Consider the following 15,764-nt stretch of genomic DNA (forward strand, 5'->3'; position numbering starts at 1 on the left):
AAGGGGTGCTAATTGGGATTGTTCACTAGCCATGCAAGATATTAGCAAATATCGCCGTCGGCGCTTATTAGAGCGGGACGCTTATTACGTCGAATACGGTAAGTACATTTTGCGTGTTGTGTTGATATTGGAAGCAGCGGTCCACACCGTCGGGTGACAATGACACACAATCAGTCAATCCACCGAGTCAAACCACCTGATCGACGAACTCGCCTCATAAGAACAACAGGTTACAGGGGTCAGTTCTAGCCCGGAATCTCACTGTTGCGGCCTGTACGCTGTGAGTAAGCTCGAGTTTCTCTACTTATTCACACAACCATAAATGTATAACCTATAACCTGACGTTAGGAGTTGGCAAACAGCATGCTAATAGTCTTGGCTGAGATAACCACCCCACGTCTATCACATACCATTTATACCTCATGCTGAGATTTGTATTGCTTCAGTTAACATAAGAAATATAGTTGTAAGCGCATAACACAAAGGAACGTTCAAACCCATCTGACAAGATCTAAAATCAACTGTATTTGATATCACGATTACCAACTCGTTGTCTGTTTATAACAACCCATTCCTGTCGATCATGCTGTGTACCTCAGTGGGTTGACGGTCATTTTAACAGGTAGGAGTTATATAAATTTTGCAGCTAACTAGTCATTTTGAAACACATTTATTCTGTAAAAAGTGCATAATATGTTACGATAATTGCTGAACCTACACCTCATTTTTGAAATAATGAGTTCTTCGTTTTGAAAATTTTAGTTTTAAGTACCTGGCATTGATTTGCATCGCACACCTGACTGAAGGTGAAGTGAGCTTAGGTCATGGCCTGTTTGTTCAGCGTCGTGCATAAACTGCATCTCCTCAGACCACGTGACCAATGAAGCTTAGCTTGACATTCTTGTCCCATCAAACATACCAAACTGTATACGGATAGAATACGGCAGCCATATCGAACGCCCTACTTACAGCTATTACTCAGCCGTTTGTGATCTAACTGGAATGACATTTCGGACATGTCTGGTTAGTAGTGGGACTCAACCTATCTGTTCCGTTTTTAGCGATATTTTAAATTTTGACTTTTATTTGAACTTTTTATTTCGACCATACTGAAAACTGAAACGTTTTGTTTTGTTCAATATGTAATGATATTTGGTATGTGTCGTGGAACTCAACATAAGTGTTCTGTTTTTCAAAATATGTTTAAGCACTTGGACTTTTGCACATTTACCATGACATTAAATCACTTAAAATGCATTGTCTGGTACCTTGAATGTCGTATCCCATGAATCCACTAGACCAATGACGTTGTGCCTCCATGCTCATGATGATACATAGAGAATCTCATCCGAGTGTCTTTTGATATCAAATATATCAACACGAGTTGATAAAAGTGGAAAAATTCCGAGGCTTGCCGAGGATTTTTGCCACTTTTATCAACGAGTGCTGATATATTTGATATCAAAAGACACGAGGATGAGATTTTATTTATCATCCAACATCATTTTTCAACTTTTTCAATTTGTAGACAGTAATTAGCAGTGTTTTCAGTGTAAAAAGTACTGCAAACAGCTTCAGTAGCAGAGCCATTAGTGATGTAATTTGATTGTGACGTAATGGTAACCCGTGACGTCACAATGGTCTGTAAAGCATTGTGATGTAATTTCATTGCAGCGGTATCTATAGTGTAGATATCACTTGATCTCATCCAAGCGATATCTCCTGTGGGAGCCAGTTTTGTATGATAAATGAATTTGTTCAAGAAGTTCACAAGGCCTCGGCAGCCACATTATCAAAAAAGATATTTATGGCCATCACTGCCATGTTTGTTTGTTTTATCGAGTTTTATTATCTAATTGAAATATGAAAGAGCTGTTTAAAATTTGATTTTGTCTATATAACCAACACTCTTTCCTGCAACAGTTTGTAATAAATCATCTGTGGCTAGGTCAGTTTGTGTAAAAATAAATTCGTTCAATGGAGAATGGAGTAAGAAATGAATTTGCAACCACATGACCCCTACAATGTTTGAAATGTTGTAAATTTGTGCCGCAAAAAATAAATTTGTTGATTTTCAAAGATGACATGTCTAAACTAGCCACTAGCATATGTGTATAATGCGCAGTTGTTCATAAATATTTTTTCAAACTTTTAAATCAAATTATATTATAATAAAACAAACCATGTAGAACTATTCTTTGAGTGCTAGTTAAGAGCCAGTACAGTTAAAAGTTTGGATGTAATATCGCTGAATTAGATATTTTCAATTGAAATTCAAACACATGATAAAATCCAGTGAAATGTATAGTTCCTTTTACTCCTTTTGCTGCTAAATTCTCGTAAGGTGCATTTCGTCGCACTGTAAACATAATCTTCTCAGAAACTACAAAAGTTCACATGCTTGTTTTTACCAGAGAAGGCAGCTGAATTTGTTCAATAGATTAGAAACTAATTATTAACATGGCGGCCACGACGACAAAAGTAGTAGGACAAAACACAATGTCATATGATCCGTTTTGTTTTGCATTTAGTGAGTGAGCGAGTTGGGTTTAACGCCGCTTTTGACAGTATTCCAGTTATATCACGGCGTGTCAGCTTAATGTGGGAGGAAAGCCCGAAGTGATGCAGGTCTCAGACTTTTACCACTTCGGTGAAACCCACGAGCACGGGTATGGCGCTGACAAACCTAGAAACATAATCGGGGCGAACCGGGATTCGAACCCACAATCATAGGTTTCTGGCGGGTCCATGGACGCAACTCTGCACAGCGAATGGCGGCGCCTTAGACGGCCTTGTTGTGGCAGTGCTCTTAAATTTTCTCCAAAGACACATTTGGCAGAGTAAAATTATCCTCCCTTGACTGAGGGAAAGGATAGATACACTCTCTTTTAATTTTCTCTTTAAGCATTCAGAATAGTGACATTGGAACTGCTAGTGAATGGTATCAATACATGAGGTAATACTGTTGTCAAAAATAGGACGCTTTGAGCTTCAGCTAGATTTAAGCATATAACAGCAGCTAACACCAAATGGGACATTGAATCGTGTTACGAGTGTCAGCCTGCCCAATACCACCTTGCAGGATAAACTGAACGTTTCCTGGTTCAGATTGTATTCAATAATACAATAATACATTATCTTTCAGTTATGCACAAGCAAAGCCGAAGAAAAGACGATGAACTCATGTCAACAAAAATGAAGAACTGTTTTGTGAAGTTCTTTGTTGTTGGGAAGGTAACTGGGCCCAATCGGTGGGAAGTTATCGTAGGATGCCTAGAACCAAATGAAATTTATCTTTGTCTAGACGATTGGAAAAGTAAATCATTCATCACTCTGGCTGTGAGTGGGCAGTTTGCTTCGCAGGAGAGGCAAAGCTATCGTTTTCAGGTAAAGGGACTGTTAAAGTTTCCTGAAGAATATAATGACCATCTTGAACTGTTGCCAGGAGAAACAAGTTATCAGAGCATTCTTGTTGAAGTATCACAATCCATCGATGCAGCACCATTAGGGCGCATTAACATTTATAAAGAAGGCGATCAGATGTCGCGTCTTGTGACGGAGCTGCCTCTTCCGTTGAAAGCAGACATGGAGGCGTCTCTCAGAATTGAAGCTGCTTCGCATCAAGAGAGTAAGATAAGTGTGCATATGACACACACACACATATATATATATATATATATATATATATATACACACATATACAGTATTCCAGTTATATCGCGGTGTGTTAGCTTAATGTGGGAGGAAAGCCCAAGTGATGCAGGTCTCAGACGTTTACCGCTTCGGTGAAACCCACAAGCACGGGTATGGAGCTGATAAGCCTAGAAACATAATTGGGGCGAACCGGGATTCGAACCCACAATCATTGGGTTCTGGCGTGCCCAAGGGCCGCAGCTCTGCGCCTTAGACGACTGGACCCCCGTGCCCCCGAAGTTTCTGAAAGTTTCCTCAATTATGTAGTATTGGATGAAATGGTCTGATACTTTTTGTGGACGATTTTAACCCTTGTAAAGTTCTTACAGGGATATGTACTTCCTGCTATTCAAATAAAAACGAAATTTAAAACCTCCCCGGGATACATAAATAATGTCCCGTGAAAGATATTTAACTGCCTTGTGTATTGCAACAATGTCGTACGTTATTAAATGTAACATCCAGCTCCAGTACGTGACACAATTGTTATGTAGGTGTAATAGTAATGCTTGTTTTTTGGTGTATTACGCTGCACCCATCAACATTCTAGATACTAATATATGACGGTGTTGTGATGTTATGGAAATGACGAACCTTGAAAGTAAAAGGACACATGCACATAAACTGCATTGTGTGTCGAACTATCCCTGACAGAAAGTGAATTACTTATCTCCTAGAGTGAGTATGGTTTTACGCCGCTTTTAGCAATACTCCATCAATATCACGGCGTATGACACCAGAAATGGGCTTCACACATTGTACCCATGTCGGGAATTGAACCCGGGTCTTCGGCGTGACGAGCGAACGCTTTAACCACTAGGCTACCCGGCCGCCCCACCACCTAGAATAATTCTAAATGCTGATTGCGTTAGGGTACATGGCATTCTTTTGATGTATTGAATTCTACATAGAATTGATAGCAGTATACAACCAACATGTGTCAAGAATGAAACAACCTTAATTATATGGTTCCTGTGACGATATACGTTCTTGCAATTGCAGATAACACTGAGCAAGTTGTCAGCAGCTTCTTTGGCGGCGTGGTTAAGGAAATGTCACTTGACAACTCGTTATTTAAACAACTTGGTTTAAGTGACGCAGAGATGAAACGCATAAGGGATGACACAGCTGCTACTGATCCAGAATACACAATGTTTGTGGTGAGTACTTTCGCACACTTGGCCAATGATCAATGTGCATCCGTTTTGTCGAAGATTGTTTTACCATTTTATTGCGATGGTTTTAAAAATAATGTTCACCTATTATTGAAACACTTGTCTCTACTGACTGTAACGTCAGATAAAGAATCATGATCCTTACAAAGTTTCTGCGCAGTAAGTATTTCTTAAACACGGACGCATCTGTTCACGTCCAAGTCCCAACAGTAACACCTATAGTTGGTAACTGTAGCGGAAACTATTCTTTAGTCCAGGTGTAGGCAGACTTGTGATGATCGATCAGTGGTCTCCGGCGCCGTGTTGTTCGTTGTGTTGGGGTACTGAAGTAAATATACCAACTGTTAGTTCGTATTGCGATTTTGAGTTAATACCATGTGAAGACGTTTAGAATATTGATACCATGTTCTTTCCGGAGCTCTCAGTGCACGTCTTACTCGTCGGCCATCTTGCGCGTCACCCAGATGATGAATACGTGACACTATAAATAACACCATAAATAACAACCACTTTATTCTTTACATCGATTTTGCCTTTATTAGATGACCCGTATTGAGTTTACATACATATATATATATATATATATATATATATATGATTATATGTTTACATAAGGTTTGATTAACGTACAAAAATGACAATATTATGACCACCCTGGATACGATATCAGCTGGCAACAAACCACCATAGCTAATGGTAATAAACATTTCTTAGAACACAGGGGGTGCAGATCAATAATGAACTGTAAAAATGATACATAATTATATAACCAAAATGAAAAGTTATCGTGTGAAGGAGCAAATCTGTGTCTCAGGGAGAAACTGGTGTGACTGTGTAATTCCCACTTTTGTTTTGTTTTTATAAGAATTTTGTGGGGGATATCTTTTCAGAATGCGTTTTTCTAACATATAATACTAATTATAACAGGATATTTGAAATGAATACAGACTGCCATGACATACTGAGTGTTGGTGCCAGGGGATACCAAAGTTAACAGTTTATTATTAGAGGAAATTGACAGTGAATAATTGTGAACAACATTGAGATGGGATATGTCTTCAAGATTTTTAAACCTTTCTTTCTCTGTGGGACGTCACCAGACCAGTTCATGCATGCTATGTCAAAGACGACCAGACTTGGCTAGAATCCGTGTTTATCTGTGACAAGTTCCAGCTGGTGACATTTTAGTGAACTTCTCCAGTGACGATGGGCATTTATATTCATAGTATTAAAGTGAGTGAGTGAGTTAATATTTAACGTCACATCGGCAGTATTGCAGCCATATCGTGACGAGACAAAATTTGATATATGTAAACTGTATAAAATTCTGTCGACGAAGGACAGTAAAACAACTAGATTATCACAGGTATATGTTTAAAACTAGTACATAAACATAAAATATGACAATTCATAACATTACAACAGATAAAATTGGGCCATATATCACCAGCAACTAAAGTGAGGTCACCATACTGGGGACCATGGGGACTTACAGTACCTTTGCTACCTGCATGGCCCCAGCAGGATTTACACCATCCCTTTAGTCACTGGTGACCATTGGCAGGGTTTATCCGGAGATTTAAAACAAACAAATATTCTACGATTATAACACTGGCAGATATAAAATTACTTTGATTTATGTGGGCTTACATATCCTCTCAGGGGGACAATAATTTTACGCTACTTCAACCCCCTTCGAGGATATAGCCACTTAAATCTCAGTTAATAATCATATACTACCAAATTATAAAACATATATCTTTGTACATCAAAAATTATTAATTAATTCTATTTCTTTTTAAAAAAACGATGATTAAAGGCGCATTTATTTGATTAAAAAGATCCGTTATTGATAACACTTTGAAATATTTATCCCTTGTGATGGAAAAATCAACACAGTCAAGCAAGACATGCTTGACAGTGAATCTTTCATCACAAGGGATACAGAATGGGGGATCCTCACCTTTCAGTATAAATTCATGAGTATATCTTGAATGGCCAATTCGACATCGTCTCAAAATGACCTCATCAAATCTGGACTGACAACCGATATTGGTTTTATTGCATGTAATTTATTTATACCCACTTGGGTGTCCCTCTTCTTCTGCATAAGATCTCTGAAGTAAGAACGGATAACAGGTTTATAGTCACTGTAGGGAAGAAGAAGTGGTGTCACAGATTTGTTGAGAGCTGCTTTTGCAGCAGCATCAGCCATTGTGTTACCAGTGATACCAACATGGCTGGGTAACCAACAAAAGACGATGTCGTACTGGCCAGTTGAAAGATCATTGTATAGTTCTAAAATACTTAAAATAAATGGATGACTTGAAGAGCTCGATTTTATTGCCTGTAGACAAGAAAATGAATCAGAAAAGATGATGAACCCTGGAGATGGACTGTTTTCTAATATATTTCAAAACTGTTAATATTGCTTTGGCCTCTGCAGTGAAAATTGAGCTATGGTCTGATAATCGGGATGATATGGTTTTTGATCCAATTACAGTAGCACTTGCGACTGTTCATAGTATTATAGTTTGACAAATTGTAAACAAAATTGTAAAATGAATATATTATGTATTCAATGTGGGGGAAGGTCCGTGTAGGGAAATGTATAAGAAAGAATGAATTATGGTTTTACGTCAACATGGTGGTTACATCCTTACTTAAACTGAAAGTGATGACGAACATGTTGATTTTTTGTTTCCTTTTGTGATGGGAGGTGCCTGCAAACTGCTCAGACAACATCATTAGTTGAATACCTTGTTACTTTCTTTATTCATTATATTTATTTAGTAGTAGTGGCATGGAAGTAGCTGTGTACTAGACCATTTTGTTGTTTGAAGCTGTAATTTTACCAGGCAAACAAACATATAGTTTATTTAAATCTAACCTTAGGTACAGCTATAATATAAACTAGTTAAACAATTGCAAATGTACACAGCCAGGGACAGTATATATAGTGTGAAGCAATACATTTTTTCACATGAAAGTGTTTCATTCGATTTTATAAATCCGTATTACTATTCATTTGTTTAGAAACAATATTTGCAAAACAAGCTAAATATTCAAGATAAGAAGATGGTATGAAGATAACAATGCTTCAATCAACACCCTTGTCTGTGCTGTTCCATCAGTGAAAACAGGCAATTGTTGCAAGCACCTGAAGCGTGTACGCACTGGAAGTTATAATCGTCTAAAAATCTACCGCTATGCGCATGCGAATCAAGGGCAGATAAGTATGTTTCTAATAGACCTTATAGAAGTCTTCTTCTTCGTACCACTATAGGCCTTGACAGGTCCAATTACCTCGTCGTTACAGGCAAAAGCTCTACCACCACGCAGGTGGGATGATTATGTTAAACTTGTTTTTTCAGATGTTGTACCAATGTTGTGAAAGACAAAGAGATAAGGCAGCCTTTCTAAGGAAGTTTATCGTCGCCCTCGCTAATGTCCAACAGAATAACGCCAAACGCTGCCTTGTTGAGAGCATCAAGTGCTGGTAAGTGTAAATGTGTGAAAATGGTGCAACAACTTTTGAGCAAGAGACTCTTTGAAATCGTCGAAGAAAAGCATGTTCGATTTTAACTCAAAAGTTGTGAAATATAGACACCAAAAGCAGCAGCTACAGGAATATTGCTCGACATATTGACTATTCGAAAGTTGAAGTCATCCCCCTTGACTATCCCGTGGATAGTATTTTTGTAGCTCTTAATCTCTATACATAGATCTAATAATGAAACAAATGAGTCGATTTCATTAGGTTTTATTTTGTTTCTTGTTCAGGGAAAGTCAGTGAAAGGGAAATAGATGTCTGACAGTTTTCGAACTATATCAGATCATCGATATACATGTATCTGAAGTTAAAGATTTTGCCAGTCTGAGCAGAAATTCAGATTTATGTTTCAAACAAAACAGCTCAGCAAGACGGAGAGCACAGCTGGTACCAACGGTGATGCCTACTATTTGTCCTGATTGTATTATAAATTTTCATATTGATCTTATCAATGACTAAGTCCAGCATTTTACAAATTTTTATCATCAAACTTCAGATGACATTTGCTTTCATTTTTGACAAATTGTCCCGAACCTCTGAAAGGTGACATAGGTATATAACTATTTGTATGGTAACCAAGTTTAGTAACAAATGCTCCATGGATCAGGGAATAAAGTTTTCTCGTTTGTTATCGAGTGAGAAAGTGGTGTATCAAGTTGAAAAATCAAATGAACAATGTTCTTTACTGAGATCGGAATCATTCAGGCAAATCCTCGGCTTGGCATTAATTCCACTTGTCTCAAATACACTCTGTGGCTGTAAAGAAAATCCCTCATTGGTTGTATTAAGCATTATGGTTAATCTTTGAGACATGGATTTGATGGTACATTTGCTGGATCCAACAATGTATATCTCTTTGTAAGGATTCTATGGAACTTTGGAATCCAGTACAAAAGGAGAATGGACAAGTCTTCAGGTTTGAGAGCAGGTGACTCACCGTATAAGAAATTACGAACCTTACATTTTATTAGCCAGACAATCTCTATGATATTTCTCTGTTTTATAGTCAGGAACACATTTGCTGGATAATATATATTTCAGGTTAGCTGTTTCTACACCTGATGAAGATGATGAAATATTTGCACAGGAGCTCTTCACTATTGTAAACGATTTCGCAGAACAGGGAATGATCACCCTACCTGATGATTACAGGTATATTGATAGCATACATCCAACGATATTGAATGGTAAGCATGTCAGAAATAGTAAAGGTGCTTAACTTCATGCCACGAGATGCCATGTGTCCTATCAAACGGAATACAAGGTAACTAGCTTCAAGTTTTTGTTCCACCCCATAAATCAAATTATTCGAGTTAAGGGAAGCGTTTTATGTCCGCTATGTTTTCCTATTCATCGCCACTGAGTGTTAACACAAGTTTACACCAACATCTACTAGTATTTGCTGGAGTGAAAAGACACGTCCCTTTGGCACGCCAGAAACCCACCATATCCATGCTCGTGGTAAACGTCTGAGACCTGCAATAGTGCACATGGCCGTATGAAGTGTTCCAGTTCAGTTTAGAACTACAGCTGTTAATGTACAAGATATGTGCTTAAAATAAGATATACAATTGGTGTTCCTTTCACGACGATTGGCAATGATGTCTTTTACAGGAACACAACATATGTTGAGACAAGGAACTGTAAAGAGAAGGTTCTCAGAAACATGGAAGTAAGTTTAGACATTACAACAAGAGTAGGAGCTCCCAAGACCTTCTTACGACTATCTTACTCTGAGCCAGAAGATAATCCCCACGGACTAGTTGCAAAGATGAATGAAGCATTTTGGGGAGACCTCGTCGAATGGTGCATATCCACTACCACTATTGGTTTAACAATAGTCTTCCATTTACAAGATGGACCTGGTCGGTATGCTGAGCTTGTTTTAAAATATGCAACATTCGGACATACACAGGAGGAGGCGCTGGTTGAAACATTGTTCATACCAGAGGAGGTAAATGTAAAAATCAACAGTTTACAGCGTACAATAATGAACATATCACATTTTCAGTTGATATAAAAACGTACTTTTCCCGCATATTTGTTATTCCTCTAAACATTATCACAGCATATTAGACAGTTAACATTATAATTCCAGTACCCCGAGAAGACACGGTTTAGAACTGATCTTCAGCAACCCATGCACGCTGACTTGGTTGATGCATATTATCGAATCCGAGTTCCGTAGATCGATGTTCATAATGTCAATCACTGAACTATCTGATCAAGATTCCATTTCTTACAGCCTTTTCTAAAGATGGAATATTGCTGAGTGTGGCCATAAACAAAAACCAAACAAACGAATCAATCCCCGTGATGAGCTGTCTACTGGAAATGTTTCTCATTGTATCTTCCAAACATGATTCTTGATTCGGTCGCTGTATTTCAGCAACGCTGGGAAGCAACATCTCAGATCAGTGTCGGATCACGTGGATGGTTTGTATTGTGCACCAGGCCGAAGGAAACACGGATAGAAGTACCAGTTGATGGGTGCACGCTTGTGTACGCACTAGATGAAAGGGTAAAAATAGACATTCCGAAGAACTCATTCGAATGTCCAGGAAGCATGTGCCTTAAGGTAACCTACTAGGTCCAATCCAGGTGTAATAATATGGTACCAAAAGTTGTGTTGGGAGCAAATAATTTTCATTTGCATGGTCAAACATCAATCCATATTTGGCATCTGTTACATACATCACTAGTGCTTACCTTGCCAATCTGTTTCTTTAAGCATATGAATCGAAATTGTTGCTCGCCATACGGCCAGGAAGTTTAATTTAAGCTTCGGGTATATCGATGATCTGATATCGTTATATAATGGTCAGACCAGTGACGATCCGGGTTGGTCTTCAGCAACCTATGCTAGTCTTTGGAGGCGACTAAAGGGATCGGATGGTCAGGCTCGCTGATTTGGCTGATGCATGTCATCGTATCCATATTCCGTAGATATATGTTTGTCATGTGAATCACATGATTGCCTTGACCAAACACGATTATTTAAAGATCGCCGTCATATAGCTGGAATATTGTTGTGTGCGGCGTTAAACAACAAACAAACAATAATGGTCAAATAGCCAATTATTACCTTCCAGTGGTATTCCCACCACTAGAAATAAAAAGAGACCAGTGAAACCGCCTCATCTGTTTCATATTTAGATATTTGCATAGAGATTCAGAGTGGCAAAACAAGCTTTCCACAAGACTGTATGACAGGGAGGATGATTTCAACTTCCCAATGGCTAACTTTCCCTTGCCGTAAAAGGCGACTATGCTTGTCGTAAAAGGCAACTAACGGGATCAGGTGGTCAGGCTCGCTGACTTGGTTGATGGATGTCATCGATCCCAAATACGTGGATCGATGCTCATGATATCAATAACTGGATTGTCTGGTCCAGACTCGATTATTTACAGACCGCCGTCATATAGCTGGAATATTGCTGAGTGCGGCGTTAAACAACAAACCAACCAACCAACCAACCCTTTAAGTTCCAGCCTTTGGTGTCTACAATTAACAACTTTTGAGGTAACATTGAACATATGTTTCTTACGAAGATTTTAAAGACTTGTTCAAAGGTTGTTTGATCAAAAACATGAAAGGCCTTGGTAAAGCTTTCAAAACGTTTTATTGGAGACACGTGGAGGACATTTCCAAATTTGACGCATCAGTAAAAAATGATGTCAAAGGCCAATCCCTATTTTGTTCTACATTTTTAGGTGACCAATTGACTTTCCTTTGCATGTGCTTTGTGACAGGTGCCATCAGTGTGGCGGGATACGCTTACTTTCTGCGAACACCTGGCATCATCACTATTTAATAATAATTAATAAACCCATGCTTTAAGTCGGAATCGTAAATGTACACATATCATGGTCTCATTCTTATGATTAGAGAAATGTTTTTGTCGCATTTATTTATTTTGACAAATATTTGTCTATCAATGAAGGCTGTGGACATGGAATATGACGGAAACGACCTTGAGGCCATAATATCGCTGTCAACATTTTATGACATTAGCCACACATCGGGACATCAGCCACAAGAAGACATCACCGTGACTCTACCTCTTCCGGAAAAGTATACTGGTGAAGGGCAATTACTCGTTTTGTCCAGACCTGGACAAGATGAAAGTGAAGATGAAAGTGAAGATGAAAGTGAAGATGAAAGTGAAGAAGTTTGTGAGGAAGAAGAAGCAACACGTTGGACAATCCTTGATACAGTGATATCAGTCAATGACAACGTTGCAACATTCTCCACACGCCATTTTTCCCGGTGATGACAATAACTCTTATTCTGTCTTTTATAATTTAAACATACAAGGAGATAATGTGATGGTTATGGCCGAAATTTGATCCTGTTTTACAAAGGAGAGATATTTGGTTAATTTCGTATTATTGATGTATTCGAACCATATTAATGAAAGCTATTTTAAGCATATTGTAAAGGCTATGTAAGCAGGGTGTTTACAACAAATTATTATAGTAAATTGCTTGAAGGTTTCTTTAATGTAGTCTTTGTTTGTAGGAATGTACTTGGTGAATACATAAAGAATGCGCCAAGACAAAGTGTGAAGAAGCAAACTAGACTACATCGCAGAAGGGGAGTTAAATATCCTGTATTATTTGCTGCATGGGGCAAGAGGCTTGAATCATCAGCTCATGATGTAGTCGTTGCATGCTGCCACAGAAAACACTTCAAGAAAAGATCGGAAACCTGACTGAATAAGGGTTACTCCTGTCTCAGAGTCAGTAGTGAGTTCCGTGCCACGGCGAACAGTACATACCATATCGGTATCTGTGGCAAGGCACAGTCATTATATGACCTTTAAGAGCTAAAACTCATCTATCACCGTGGCAAGACTCCTTTTCAATCAATGCATCTTAAAATCTTGAATGAAAAAGACCCCCCCCCCCCCCCCCCCCCCTGCAGCTCTAGCCATCATGGACGGAACGGCAAATATGAAAACGTACCTTCCTTTTGAACTCGATGAGGAGGTCTGTTCTGAGAATAGCAGGACTGTTGTACAGAAAACTCCTTTGGATGCAGTCGTTTTAAGCATATTGTAAAGGCTATGTAAGCAGGGTGTTTAAAACAAATTATTATAGTAAATTGCTTGAAGGTTTCTTTAATGTAGTCTTTGTTTGTAGGAATGTACTTGGTGAATACATAAAGAATGCGCCAAGACAAAGTGTGAAGAAGCAAACTAGACTACATCGCAGAAGGGGAGTTAAATATCCTGTATTATTTGCTGCATGGGGCAAGAGGCTTGAATCATCAGCTCATGATGTAGTCGTTGAATGCTGCGACAAAAAAGACTTCAAGAAAAGATCGGAAACCTGGCTGAATAAGGGTTACTCCTGTCTCAGAGTCAGTAGTGAGTTCCCTGCCACGGCGAACAGTACATACCGTATCGGTATCTGTGGCAATGCACAGTCATTATATGACATTTCAGAGCTCAATCTCATCTATCTACCTGGCAAGACTCCTTTTCAATCAATGCATCTTGAAATCTTGAATAAAGAGTACTCCCCCCTTGCAGCTATAGCCATCATGGACGAAAAGGGAAATGTGAAAACGTATCTTCCTTTTGAACTCGATCAGGAGGTCTATTCTGAGAATAGCAGGACTGTTGTACAGAAAACTGCTTTGGATACGACTGCATCCAACGGACATGGCTATGAGGATGTGGAAGGCAAGTACATTTGAACAGTCTGGGTAGTTTGTAATTCTAACCCTTGACTAAAGACTTAAAAGTTTTGTGCATGACGTTTCTCGTATGAGATATGGTGAAAGGGTTAAACGTGCATCCAGTCCGATACTTAAGGAAGGGCCATTTGATAATATTAGGTGGAAGAGGGGACTCTGCGATTTAAAACAGTAATTTTCTCCAAATAATTTCGCCTTAAGTTTTACAAATATAACGACTAGCATCATGTCCTTAGAAATGCGTTGTTATCACAGTCACATTTTGTCATATCTGGACCTTACTTTGAAACGCATCAACTCGCGGCTGATACTTTGAAATCATCGTGCTCTAAATCCACGTTGAAAACGTATTCGAGTTGGGTGATATATTAGCTGGCTGGAAAGCATTCTATTACTTTATGTAAGTATAATTTAATTATTGATCATGAAATGATCAATTAACAGATTTTATCAGAGATACGCTGATGGACACTCTACCGAATGAAGTATTTGAGTCGTGGTGGAAGGTGTGGATATACGCTGGTGTCCCGCTTGCAAAGCTGATCGATTTTGTAGCCAATCCACAGTTTAGTTCTCTCTCCAGAAGCAAACAGGTTTGCATTCCTTTTTGTACTGAAGGCTTCCAACTTACAATAGCCCGTCGTGTCATTTTAGTGATTGATACTGGACTAAGTCAAGCGACTCCATGACTGTGCTGGTGTACTATCTTCACATTTTGTCTGTTTGCCACTCTTATCATTAAATCATTGTTGGTTGAACTCAGACCAAACTCTTTTCTTAAACATACGTGTCATAATTTTTACTTTCTCGTCAGATGTGGACAGTTCCTAAAGAAACCATTATTGTTGAAATATAAAATAGAATCATGGGTATTTGTAACACCCTGTTGATTTAAAAAAGTACCATGTTATCTTTTTTTGCTCTCAGATGTTCCACGACTGGCTCTTAGGTCACGCTGGGAAAAATGACTATGGACTGACAGATCTTATCAAGGCACTGATAAGGGCTGAATGCAAATCTGCGGCCCAGTTCGTCGTGAATCATCTGCAGAAATGGTGACTCATTTTACATTTCAACATGCACACTAAGTTACAATGAAATTTCTCATCTAATCAGGGTGATAAATCATCCTGTTTTAGTTTTTAATAACAATACGTGTATTCTTATCAAATGAGAAAAAGCCGAGGTTTTTGTCATTTCTTGCAAAGTATATTGCAAAGTATTAAATTCCCCATGGAACTGCTTGATCATTGTAGTTTTACGTTTACCTCTTACCAGTGTCTGGGATACCATAGAAACATGAAAAGGGAAATTGCCGTAATGTGTCATCTTTACGATGTATTGAGATGGGGTGTTCAGTATTTTTCTTCACAAATCATGGCGGACAATGGTGTGTTAATGCCAAAATATACTCTTAACAAAAGCAGGGGATCATGAACTATAATGGTAATACCAAGTATAAGAAGATGAGTGTTGGGTGCGTGAACAACCCACACTTGTCGTAAGAGGCGACGAACGGGATCGGGTGGTCAGATTCGCTGACTTGGTTGATGCATGTCATCGATCCCAATTGCGTAGATCGATGCTCATGACGTCAATCACTTTATGATACAATATGTGAAGCCCATTTCTGGTGTCC

General features: G+C 38.7%; 2 protein-coding genes across 2 annotated transcripts; both read left to right on the forward strand.

Moving 5' to 3' along the window:
* Window positions 1-3,147: 3,147 nt before the first annotated feature.
* On the forward strand, window positions 3,148-11,011 carry LOC139479358 (uncharacterized). Its single transcript, XM_071262216.1, has 6 exons — window positions 3,148-3,628; window positions 4,696-4,853; window positions 8,243-8,367; window positions 9,463-9,573; window positions 10,036-10,375; window positions 10,811-11,011. Exons 1-6 carry the CDS (start codon window positions 3,148-3,150, stop codon window positions 11,009-11,011), a joined length of 1,416 nt encoding a protein of 471 aa, XP_071118317.1.
* A 1,348-nt stretch (window positions 11,012-12,359) lies between these two features.
* LOC139479359 (uncharacterized) lies at window positions 12,360-15,184 on the forward strand. The gene is made up of 4 exons (XM_071262217.1): window positions 12,360-12,618; window positions 13,872-14,111; window positions 14,570-14,718; window positions 15,053-15,184. The coding sequence occupies exons 1-4, from the start codon at window positions 12,360-12,362 to the stop codon at window positions 15,182-15,184; spliced, it is 780 nt and encodes a 259-aa protein (XP_071118318.1).
* The last annotated feature ends 580 nt before the right edge of the window (window positions 15,185-15,764 follow it).

The sequence above is a fragment of the Haliotis cracherodii genome, unplaced genomic scaffold (genome assembly GCF_022045235.1).
Source record: "Haliotis cracherodii isolate W230 unplaced genomic scaffold, xgHalCrac1.p SCAF_4, whole genome shotgun sequence".
In the NCBI taxonomy this organism is placed as follows: domain Eukaryota; kingdom Metazoa; phylum Mollusca; class Gastropoda; order Lepetellida; family Haliotidae; genus Haliotis; species Haliotis cracherodii.